The sequence below is a fragment of the Anser cygnoides genome, chromosome 13 (genome assembly GCF_040182565.1).
Source record: "Anser cygnoides isolate HZ-2024a breed goose chromosome 13, Taihu_goose_T2T_genome, whole genome shotgun sequence".
Classification (NCBI taxonomy): Eukaryota; Metazoa; Chordata; class Aves; order Anseriformes; family Anatidae; genus Anser; species Anser cygnoides.
The window spans coordinates 8,070,310-8,082,931 of record NC_089885.1 but is presented as its reverse complement, the minus strand read 5'-3'; the positions used below and the strand labels follow the sequence as shown (position 1 = coordinate 8,082,931).

The window sequence follows — 12,622 nt, the reverse complement described above, 5'->3', positions numbered from 1 at the left end:
TCCAGTGTAAGATTTGTACCTCTACGTTATCAAATATAGAGCATAGTATTTAAACTATATAAAAATACTTTTAAGTTTTAAAAGTCTAGTAGAAATTCAGGCATAAATGCAATGGACATGGCAACATTTAACAACAAATTCCAGTACAGCATAAAAGCTCATGCCATGCAGTGGGATGAAATAAGCAACGCAGGTAAACCACTGAGAAGGAAACCTTTACATATTTCTGTGACTGATTTTATGAGGTGCCACAATACTGATACGGTGAACTAATGTTCAGACAACCAATATTAAGATTCTCAAAACTGCTGTACCTGACAATATCCAATTTGGGGATTCCTGTAGGCATAAGCTGTCAGAACTCTCCTGAGTGCAGAAATTCCTGTGTCGCTTTGAAAAGCGGGATGCTCAGGCAAGGAACGACGTAAATCTCGTTCGATTTCATCAGTAGCTAACGTGCATGTTCCTAAGGACTTTTCCACCAACTCAGGGTAATAACCAGGGTTGGATGCCATATCATTTACAGCACCTGCCAATAAATGTTATTGCACAGCATTAGAGGGCAATAATAAAGTATGTACATAATTCTCTGCAATTTGTACAAACATTTTTGATGACTACTAAGGTATCTCCAGCTGCTATTGCAGCAATGTAACAGAGTAATTCTACTGATATTAATGCAATCACTCTGAAATAAATACAGAAAAGCAAAATAAAATAAGACTTGGAGAAAATCTCTTTCCATATTCCAGTCACTACCCATTATAAAGTTGATTTTGACTTGTTTTTTTCCTGTTTCATTGTGGGGAAAAAGAAGCTTCCTTTCACCTACAATTTTGCTTAAGTTTTCAGGCAAACACTTTTCCTTTTGTAGAACTGGTAACGGATTAGAAAAAACTTGGCAACGGATTGATATTTACCTAATTCATTCCATAACTTTTATGTCAACACAATCCAAGATAGAGATATCTGGTAACAGAAGCATAAATGTCTACATAAACACTCAAAGAACACTGGCAAAGAAATCCACATTCACATGTCCTCAAAAAGAACTACCATACAGCAGTAGGCTGAATGAATAGGTTAAAACATATTTCTTATGATAAACAGACCTTCTAGAACAGCAGAACGCTCTGCCCAGGGGAACGCCATGAGTACAGGTAGCAGGTAAGGTCTCCTCAGAATCTGCAGTTTGTTTTCTGAATCAACTCAGCTTACCTGTAAGACTCTGATCAAGTCAGAGGCTACCACCTTTGTAAGTGTTTAAGTGACTGGGAATAAAAAGTGCACAGAGGTGCCTTTTAAGCATCTTTTAAAGCAATGCCTTAATTCCCCAGGCCTCCACTTCCTCACGTTAAGTGCTCTGACCCAGGTGCGTTCTACAGTAGAAAGCCACAAAAGTATACTCAGAGTTTTGGCAAGAGATCCCTTATGTGTATTAAAGTCCACAATTCCTGTACACTTCTCACTCTGAACCAAGCAACAGTGTACAACAAAGAACTACCAATACTAGAGACAAATTCTCTGCCAGAAAACATTTTTTTTGCCTGGGAACACTATCATCTCCGAAAGCTTAAACCAAAACAATTGAAAAATGGAACCGCAAGCACGCTTTTCTTTTTAGCAAGTAAAGAGATACTGCTGAAACTGATTGTCCCCTTGAACTTTAAAAATACAGCATTCTTACTATTTTTAGTTGAGTTTGTTGTAGATGATGACACAGGTTTAGTTTGAATCAATGCAGAACAGAATAACTTTGTCTATTCTTTTGAAGTCTTTTGAAATTTTTCTTCAGAAAGATTTAGATAAGTTGCCACAGGAAATAAGTTTTTTGGTTTTTGCATTGTGGTTTTTTTGGCAGACTATGGTCGGTAAGTAACTAGAACACCTATATAGCAGAGTCTACAAAATGACTCAATTAGACTTGCTAGGCAATACCTGAGAAGAGTAGCCAGAGCTCTCCTCTTAAGGCCTCTGGGATCCCTCTTACCACCAAGTCTCGAGTCTTCTTTGTTCGAAACATACTGACACCATGTCCCCGTTCGACAAAGAGGATGTTCCAGGACTGTTCTTTCATTTTTTCTTTCAACTATGAAAAGCAAAAAAAGAAGACTATTAAGTATACTGGAAGATTCTCTCATGTTTCAGAGAACAGAACTACATTTTGCTCCTAGTTATATTCATGTAAACTGTAAGTGGCAGCACTGGTATCAGTGTTAATATCTGCAATGAATGCTGATGCAGATCACGCCAAAAATGTAACCTGTGCATAGTTTAAGTTTGGGATACAATGTGATTTCTTAATAACCATTCTTTAAAGTATTCTTACAAGAGTATTTTACATTCTTAATTCTTACAAGAATTTCTATACCAGACTGGACAAAAGGTAAATCTAATCCAGTATCCCATCGGACAAGAACCAACAGTTAAGTGCCAAAGGACAGCAAAGTCAAGCAAAATATCTGCAAAATCCTCCTCCATTCTGCAACAAACTGAAGCACAGGCACCTCCTCAGCAGAGGCAGTATCTCTGAAATTAACAACACAAAAACAAACAGCAGTTTTTAATCCCTGTAAATTGCTTTCTGAACTCAGACGTATCTGCCATCTTCTAACTTCTATTGAGGACTCCTTGCTAAATTGATTTATTTTTTTTAATCAACAGGTAGGCAGTGCTATTTGTTACCTTGGGTTGAACCATTCGCAGCTTTGACACCACATCAACAAAAAATACAGAATTATCAAAGGACCATGAAGTACCATGGACTTAAACGGAGTCAGTGAACAGTGATAAAGCAGTCAGACAGCTAACCAGTATATGGTGCAAATGTGCAGACAAATTCTGCCCTCTTAGTTCTCCTGATGCATTCCAAAAACAGATTATCAGCATAACAAATAAGCAAATTCACATTTAATGATTCTTTTGGCAGAAAAACAGACGTACTTGCAAGATTCTTTGTCAGCTCTTTCCATGTAAATATACATATGTTTATATGATACACAAACACACATACAAATTTGTTTATAACTTGGGCCAATTTTAAAGTACCCTTATACTCCATTTTTTATTCCTGCTTTGTCATAAACAGCATAAAATTTTCTTGGTAAACAGTAAATTGATAGAATAAGGAAAAAAAAAGACAGAACTGAGAAAAAGCAGTAGAAAAGACAACCAAGAAAAATAGGGAGAAGGTTCAGAACGTTTATGTGTGGTTCCAGATTTCTCCGTGCTAATTTGAGAGCTCTAACAAACAAGCTATGAGAAAAGCATCTGGCCATGATGGTGCAAGGTAGTTAAGCATATGATTATTTGCAAGATGAAATCATACTGTCACAGATACCTGCTTAGTTATTCAGATAAAGTAACATACCGTGACTTCAATGTGTCTATGAATTGTTCTTGCTAACAGCAATACAAATGTAGTAACACTGACACAGATGAGATAACATCCCATAGAAACTCAACAGGCAAAACAGGCTACTCTCCTTTTGTCTGATTCATCATGCTTTGTTGCATTATATCAGTTAACAGATTTGGAACAGAGTGGGTACAAACAATGCAAAGCAGAGGGATGGCATGACACAGTGTAATTGTTTTGCCACAGTTTCTAAGTCTCTCCACAGTTTATTTACATGAACTCCACATAGCAATGGGAGAGAATCAATAATCAGGGAAAACTGCAGGAGAATGAAGTCTAGTTGGATTAAGGAGGGGAACTAATAGCTGAAAACACTTAAGCCCCTATCGTTTTAACATTTAATCAGATATTTATCAACTAGAGAGAACGTTTTTACAAAATAGCAATTACTGTCAAAATACAAAACAACTGTGTATGTATCTGAACTTCAGTAGGACCAGCCACGTACGTAAAACCTGCTTCAGAGGGAAAACTGGCAGAAATTCCCTATTCAAACATAACTGAAGTAAGAGGCTTTTACCTGCAGAGTAGAGGGAGGTAGAAAGAGTGGCGGCAGTGAAACAGGTCCTTTGTGAGGTATAAGACTTCTAATAAACTATTGATTATGTACCTAAAAAGCAATTCAATTTCCCTGTAGCAAAGCAACTGACAATCGGGTGTTGCATCCCAAGAGAGGCTCCAGTGCTGAGACAGGGTGAGCACTGCCACTACATTTTCTACAGATGCAGCAGTAAGATTTAATATTGTTAAAGCAATTCAAGGTGATCTTCAGAAAGGGAAAGTAGATTTTGCCCACTTTTGTTCATTGTGCTATAAAAAGCAGAACTTAAAAACCTGTATTACTTTCATTCCTGCCAAAGGGGTGTTTATTTTCTGATATCATAAATTCCATATCTGAATTTACCCAATTTTGCTGAAAGACTAATTTTAAAATAAAAATTGTGTCTTATTGCACACATTTTGGAGAATCAGAATGAGTACGTCTTACTGAAAAAATAATAATTAAAAAAAACTCCAGAGCATAGATTTGTTACAAAGAAGTGCAAAAGAATGAAGCAATGAAGAAATGAAGTCAATTTCCTGATAACATTCTCCTTGTTCCCAAAGCATTTGTAGTGGCTTTCTACCTTGACAATTCAGAAAGATATGAAATATGTTAGCTATCACAAAACAAACAGCCAACTCTTCCCTGAGGGGCTGGAAGAGCAAGAGGAATTAGCTCCATGAAGATAAGGCATATCATTATTAAACAAGACGAGCAGAAAATTGAATGGAGCCATGAAGAAGCACCCTGTGGACTCAAAATACAGAACATGCAGATGAAAGAAGATTGGCAAAGCCCCAGAGGAAATCAGAAGCCTTGCTGGAATACATTTGGAATATACTTAACTCCTTTCCAATTAGATTCCAAAGCCTGTTGGCCATTTTTATCCCTTACCATTTTAGAGTCTAGATTCTCGGCATCCTGAGGATGGTAGACAGTCATTAGGGCTTCTGTACTGACGGTTTTGCTGTTATCTCTCTGACCCGTCTTTGACGATAACTCATCAAAATCTTTTGGACTGTCAGAGGCAGAACTAGTTGCAACCTTAATAAATAAACAAACAAAAATTAATAAATGGTAGTTATAAATGCCAAACAATCCTTCAAGAAACAGCACTGATAGCAGAAACCGTTTTTGTTTCTAGACTACCCTTGCTTATGATATTAATTTACCAGTACCAGATACAGTATTAAAATTTAGACGCACACAATTCATATATGCATGAACAAATTTCCAAAATAAATGAAAACCAGCAGTCCCTGTTCTGCACAGCCAGGCTATCAGGAGGCTGCACTTGAAAATCCATCTCTACAGCCAAGAACTTAATTATAAAAGGACAAAAACTCATTATGAAAATTATAATAGACAGGGAGGCCAGACCATCAATCACTGAAGTAAAAAAAAAAAAAATTAATTTAAATGGAGCCATACAGAACTATACAGAAATGCTAAGAGCATTTCAAAAACAGCATTAGAACCTGGATTGCTTTTCAAAACCTGATAGAAAATAAAGCCAAATAATACAAAACATAATGCATTCAACAGTAACATTATTGTTCAACACATTCTCGTTCAAATGGGCACTGACTGAGTTATTTATTTTTCCACACCTTAAAACCAAAGCTATACAACTTATCACACTATGCCAAAACAATGCAGATATTACCCAAAAGAAGGTGATCTGAAGGGGAATGCCCTTGAGAAGCAGACCTTACCACTCAGGTGTCTCAAGGTTGTGCTGTATGTACCCTTACTAGCTGAACATTGCTGCTGCTATCAAACTATTTTGCTTTTATTACTCCACTTGCACCTAATAACTCTTAAGAAGCAAAATCTCAATGTAGAGACTTTGCTGAGACACTGATTATTTTCTTACAGCCTTCATTTTATAGACTACTCCAGCTGATTACATTTTTCTCAGGAGAAAACCTTCATGGAAGAGATACAGAAAATGCAATGAGTAATGTTTGCTAGGGCTGTTTTGTCATTGTTTTCTTATTTCTTATGCATGAAACTACACACAGCTTTCTTCACATCCAGAAGCATGCTTACAATTATTCCATCATCTTTCTGACTCAAAGAGTCAGCTGACAAAAACACAGCTAAACATATTTTATATCACTCTTTATATCAGACTTTTTTTTTATATCAGACTTTAATGTGAAGGGTCTGAAGGCAAGAAATGGGAACATGATTTAAAAAAATAGAAAGAGACATAACCTGTAATCTAGAGGTGAAGCAGATATTGTTGCTCCTTTTGTGTCTAGATTCAGACTAAAAGTGTATGGCATTACACTGCAAAACACTGACAACAATATGTAAACTATTTGTAAGACTAGAAAACCTAATTCCTAGGAGCAGGTAATAAGAAATTAGAATTAGCTGAACAGTTACCTCTGTACTTATGATATGCTGTGGATTTGAAGTTGCATTGCATTTGATTTGGAGCTTTGTGACAAGTTGTTCGAAATCTTTAACCTCAGTGAAACGAAAAGCTCTTTTTCCTTTGGTACTAATGCTGACTCCTCTGTTGGCTGGATCAGCCTTATCCACCGCTATGACCTACAGAGGCAAGGATATATTAATTATGCAACTCACCTCAAAAAATTGCTTCTAGAAAAAAAAAATTAAAAAGAAAAAAATTAAAAAGATACATGTACATGAAACAGTAGTATGACAACAGTAGCACCACACAAACAGAATTAGTCATGCAAGTAACTTACTACTTAACAGCTCAGTGGTCTGGAGCTATTTTAATACAAGGCAATAGGATCTGTGATAGTTTTTCTACACAGTACCAAAAAAAAATCTTTGAAAAGGTTTTCTCAGCTGTAAGCATGCAATGTATCTGAATATCTTTCCTCCTTCTACCTGCTGGAGCTGTTATTTTTTTTCTTACCATCCAAAAACAGACAAAACATGGCTCTTGCAAGTAATCAAACGAATCAAGTTTCACAAGAAGGAATTTCCACTGAGAATACTCTTTCAATGACAGCTGTCATAACATGACAGTTGGAGCTGCTTTTAATTGCCACGATGGAACAGTTGCAGATTAGAGCAGTTAATACACTTTAATAATGCACGTTCTTACAAGACAATAGTGAATAGTTGGAGTGGCTGTCAGTGCTGATGCTTTTACATTGTTGAAAGCAAAGAATGAAAGACTGCTGAAACAAAACAACTCCGCAGTACCTGACAATCTGCATGAGAGCATTTAGAGTCAGCTCCTTTAACACAGTCTCTTCTGTTTTTTCACAGGTTATAGAAGTCACTATTGTTTCCAAGACTATTTACAGAAGATCAAATAAAGTCCCTTATCTGGGTGGGGAACACCAAATGCACTGCTGAAATCAGCTCAGTTCACTGCACTGTGAGGTGTTTTACATTGGCAGTATGTACAGAGTATACAGAGCAATTACAGAGCCTGTTTAATTTTTAAGCTATTGTATTACAAGTCCAGGTGCTGCTGAAAAGCTTCCAACACCGACAGACTGAAATGTGGCAATCACATGAAATGTCCCAGATCACATGAAGTTAGCACAGGGATGAAGAAGGGGTTTTTTCTCCTAGACTTTATCCCAGTCTAGCTACTGTACTCTACAGAACTCTGAATGCTGTGCCCTTGACAATATGGTCCTTATTCAGTCTGTTGAGACTACCAGCTGTAATGGCATTGATATTTGCTCACTGAAGACTGTCAATGGATTTTCCTACAGATGTTTGAATAGATGGCACTGCTCAACTACTGCAAAGAGATGAATGGCACCACGGAGCTAAGAAAGTAACATGGCAGAACAATTGTCTTCAAGACCCACCCTCTTCAATCCTTTACTTTCTATTTTGAGAATCTCCCCTTAACTCAATCTCAAGAATTAAGCATGAGCTTTTATTTTACAAAAAAGTATTTAAAAAATTGGATTCTGTATCCTTCTACAGAAATCAGAGTAATTACGGAAAAGGCAAAAAAGACACAGGGGACAATGCTGGAACATGAAAGCAGTTCTATAACCAGTATTATTATATGCACTATCCAAGGTAAGGAGAAATTATGACATCATATAAACTAAACAGATTCTAACGAAAATCTGCTAAACTGGCATTAAACTACGCAAATGCAAATCGTCTGGTAAAGCAGGCTCTGACTGTAGTTTCCATTACCTCTCTTAATGGAATGATTACACTGCACAGGCTGCCATCCTGGCTAGCAAAGCAGATGTAGTTTTCTGAAATGCACATTTTCCCGTGGGTGTTGTAATGAGTGAAAGGAACCCATAAGAAGCACTCATGAACTTCCTTCAAAGTTTCTTCTTTGGGTAGCCTGAAGAATGCACTAAACTGCTCACTGTGGGCTCGGCTCTCTAGGCCTCTAGATTAAAAAGAAAACAAACAAAAAAAAACAGAGGGAAAAAAGAGGAAAAAAAAGAAATATATTTAAATGACCTTACAAATAAGAAAGTTAAAATGCCTTGGGAAAAGGCTATGTAAGCATGATGCTCTCCCATAATCTGTGGTGTCCATCTGGAGGGCTCAGCATTTTGCCTAAAGAGGCAACAGAGTGTAGGACCAAACCTGTATACACCCACTTAACAAAATACTTAAATGCTTCACTAAATAGGAATAGATTCAAGCATGCTCTTACACAGTGAAGAACTTTGCTGAATCAGGGCCTAAAGATGGTAGAGAAAACGAAAAAAAACAACAACATATTATTAGCCTAATCCTGCTCTGTTTCCCAAGCCATCAAAATAATCCATTTAAACCTAAAACAAGTTTTTGCTTGACAGAGGGCCAATTAGCTAGAAATGTAGCACATGTTGTAGACATCTGCCATGGAAAAATTCTTCACAGATAACTGCAGCCACAATCAACATTTTGATCACAGAGCACCATCTCTCTCCAGCATTGCTACCAAATTGAGGTATCAATTACCCAGGAAATACAACCTAGAACAGGTTTTATTTACTATACAATTAAAGACTTGGCTTTTTTTCTTCCTTTCCCTTTTACATTGCAGTTGCAAGGGGCTTTAACTAGGAACAAGTAAAATGGAGTTACTGGAAATCAGATTAAGACTGAAATTTATTAGAAAAATGCTTTATCATATTTTCTATTTATATAGATAACATTTTCAACGAAGTCCCCTTATGTGAATTTAAATTACATAACAATAGACTTGCTTTTCCTGGTTGCTTTTCACAGTAACTAGCAGATCAACACTTCAACATCTGAGTGAGAATATGAATTGAGGAGAAGACAGCATTTGCATCTACAGAAACTAGAACTCAAATCATACAACATGAAATAACCACACATCTTCCTTGAGAAGGAAGGACTCTAACCATCCGGTTATTGACATACACATCTTTTCCATTGCCTAAAACGCTGCCATAAACAAGGAAAGCCATATACCTATCTGTATCTCACTGATTTTATCACCTATATCCTGTAGCAGAAAAGCCATGCAGTTACTATCTACATGTGTATTTAATCATTTGTTCTCCACCTTCTCCTTCCTCATCAGGATTCTTTGTAAAAAATCAAAAATTGAACTGCATCGTCTATTTCTAGATGCTGCTAAAATGCCTTTTAAAAACATCAACTACTGTAAACCCTATAGTAGAAGCCCAGTTCTGAAGGTTTGATCAGTTCCTGCCTTCATATAGACTTTTGATACTGCAAAGTAATAAGTTACAATGCCTCATGTTACTTTGATCCCAATTTTTAACAAGACACTTGTTTAAGAGCTTTGCCGACATTTACTTATCTCCTAGACGCAAGGATTCTCCTCCCATTTGTCTTAAAAAGCACTGGGCCCAGAGCAGACAGGCTACAAGCAATTACATTACCTCTTGGTGATCTGCAGGGGGTCGTGAAGGACGAGGTCATTTTCAAATGTCTCTTTGTCAAAAAGTCTCCTAACAGCATAGTTTGCCAGCTGCTCCATGAGAAGGAATGTTTCATTAATGTGCAAAAACATGGAAAAATAGTGATCTTCCCCACGGGAGCAGACATGAATGCTCTCTGTCAGGATAACATTGGAAGTCTTCTCAAGCTTTGATATTTCATCCCAGGAGATAATAAGTTTTACTGAAAATACAAATACAGGCAGATCTGAGTAACTTCTCTTTAGCTCCTATCTTTCTATTAAACACAGAAAAGTGGTAGTCAACAACACTAATAAAGTACAAAGAAGCAACACAGTTAAATCATAACCCATTTGGAAAGAGCTAAAAATTCACAAGGCCAAAAAATAAAGATTCCCTTCATAATTCCTATAAAACAATACAATTAGAAAGACTTTCATAGAAATAAAAACATTAAAGACACACCACTCTTTGGTGTGAATCATTCTTTGGTGCCTTCTTTGTGAATCTAACAGAGGGGAAAAAAACCGAACATTTTAAAGTATGTTTCATAAATGCGTTTATTTCCCTACAGTATTTATGTTTGTGTTTTTTCTGTTCTGTGATGACATCTACTCACATGGCAAAATAGTTTACTCAGAATATAAGATTACTCCAAATCTGAAAGATACACAGCAAAACATAAAGGGACTAAGATTAGCATCCAGGCTTACTTACTTTCTGCTCCCAGCAAAAATGAGTAAAAGCTAAGGAAGTTGGTACTAAGATACAGCCATCCTTGACAAGGCACTCTGCCCTTCCAGTAGCTGCATGAGTAATAGGTAACCAACTTCTCCTGCTCTGGTAATCCAAAACACCTTTCAAACTTCATAAGCCCCTCACGAAACTTCTCAGGATCTTCTTCTTTTACAAAAGAACCTTTTCCTTCTTCAGCAATCAAACCCTAAAACAAAACAACCGGTTACTTTATATACGTGTCCACATGGGTGAGTGTCGTACGTGCACCTGCATACATAAAATGGAGCATTCTGATACTATACTAAGTTTAAGAACCGCAAAAACAGTCTGAGATTCAAAATACAGGTTATAAATCAAATATGCTATTTCAGACATATACAATGGATTTTCCCACACAACTTAGGTACAACGTATACAATCTGAAAAAAACATGTTTTCCTTACTTAATGACAAGAATTCCTGAGCTAAACATTTAGTATATGCAAAGTGAAGCACTGTACCTTCTCAAGACAAACCTCCCATATACTTCCTAGGCATTATGAAAATTGTGAAATAATGTATCATCAGTTTCAGACCACTATCTAAAGGCATCTGCTGTATCATTTACCAAAAAGAGATAATCTATGTCCAACAACTTTTCTTAACTGTGGGGCAGATAAACAGTAACAACAGAGCATGCTGAAGCTAACAGCCACATACTTCCCACTCAGAGGTATGTAACATTACAGTGCTGTCCTTCAACATTCTATAGGGAACATATTATTTGTGTACATTTAGAGGAAAAAAAATACTTAGCCTTTCACTGTGGTGTGTGCCTGTTACTTACTCTTATCTTTCCCTGGACAAAGCTCGTAATATCTTCATTTGAATCAAATACTGATAACGTGTTCATAACATTGTTTTCTAACCAGTCCCAGTGTTCTGTTATCTCTTCTCTGCTGGCTCCTGAAAGAGAAAATTAGTATTAACAAAAATTAGAAGATACTTTAATAAGTTTATTCACAATAATAATCAACAGAATACTCAGTGTATTCCAGGTTCACGGAGTAACGTAGATACATGAATTCAAATCCTAAATTATAAACCTATCATTGAACTCTTTTGTACAGCAAAAACGTATATGGTGTACATTAAAAATGCACAGTCATGGTTTTATTTTTCATGCTCTTTATGCAGCTGTATTTCTAGCCTTGACATCCAGAGGCATCTCAGCTTTGTCAACATTTTGTGGCTCAGTGCTGAAGCCTGACTTGGACTGAGAGTTCCTTAGCTCAGCAGTCCCTCAGAGCATCATTAGCACGCTCCCAGTTCAGTATGTAGGACACTCCCCTAGAAGGTGGGAAACATGAGACCAAATTCATGAGAAAATAAAAATGTGAGCCTCAGCTTAGATAAGGAGCTACACTGGTTCCCTGAGAACTTCAAGACTTGGTCTTGCTGTGGTGCAAAAACCTTCTGACAAGAGTAAGGATGTAAAGCCTGTATCACTGTGACCAGGAGAGTAGCAGAGATTTCTCTTTGGATACATGAAACAACCATTAACACTGCCTACCACAAACAATTACTAGTTAGTTGTGCTCAATGTAAGTCATGGTTTTATCTCATTCTCTATCAAGTCACATTTTAATTATATTTCTATCACACTAAAATATAAGCAAACATCATTCAGGAAACTTGTCATTCTATCTACAGCAAAGTTCTACTTGTGTTGTAATTCCAAATAATGTGATGTTTTCATGCAGTTAAAGGGTTCTACAAGAGGACAGAAGCACAGCTACATCCCAGATGGAAGATCCTGTATCAGGAAAGAAAAAAAAAAATCATCGATTCATATATGATGAATAATCCTTGAAATGTTTTTTGCACCTCCAAAATTAGTAGTGTTTTTCTTCTGAACCCTCTGAGACTCCCAACACACAGGAATAAGGAATGTTTTCTTCCCTGTCATTATATACATGCAAGGGGAGCAGTATCATAAAAAAAAACTGTCATCACTAACCATAAGGAATGTATAAACCATAGCCAAGATAAAATTCAGTGTTCCAGGAATATAAACAC

At 36.7% G+C, this 12,622-nt stretch overlaps 1 protein-coding gene across 4 annotated transcripts in view; it reads right to left on the bottom strand.

Annotated features, from left to right (window-relative positions):
• Positions 1-12,622, bottom strand: part of TBC1D8B (TBC1 domain family member 8B) — a 40,660-nt gene that overhangs the window by 16,247 nt on the left and 11,791 nt on the right. For 3 of the 4 annotated variants that reach the window (XM_048075404.2, XM_013183632.3, XM_048075399.2), the window contains exons 3-10: positions 11,391-11,509; positions 10,544-10,769; positions 9,809-10,049; positions 8,121-8,328; positions 6,357-6,524; positions 4,857-5,006; positions 1,939-2,089; positions 315-529 (exon numbers count right to left, since the gene is read on the bottom strand). In XM_048075404.2, coding sequence (XP_047931361.1) covers positions 315-529; positions 1,939-2,089; positions 4,857-5,006; positions 6,357-6,524; positions 8,121-8,328; positions 9,809-10,049; positions 10,544-10,769; positions 11,391-11,509 — 1,478 coding nt within the window. Of the gene's footprint in view, positions 1-314; positions 530-1,938; positions 2,090-4,856; positions 5,007-6,356; positions 6,525-8,120; positions 8,329-9,808; positions 10,050-10,543; positions 10,770-11,390; positions 11,510-12,430; positions 12,528-12,622 lie in introns of those variants that run through there. The other variant, XM_067005081.1, reaches the window with a different exon arrangement.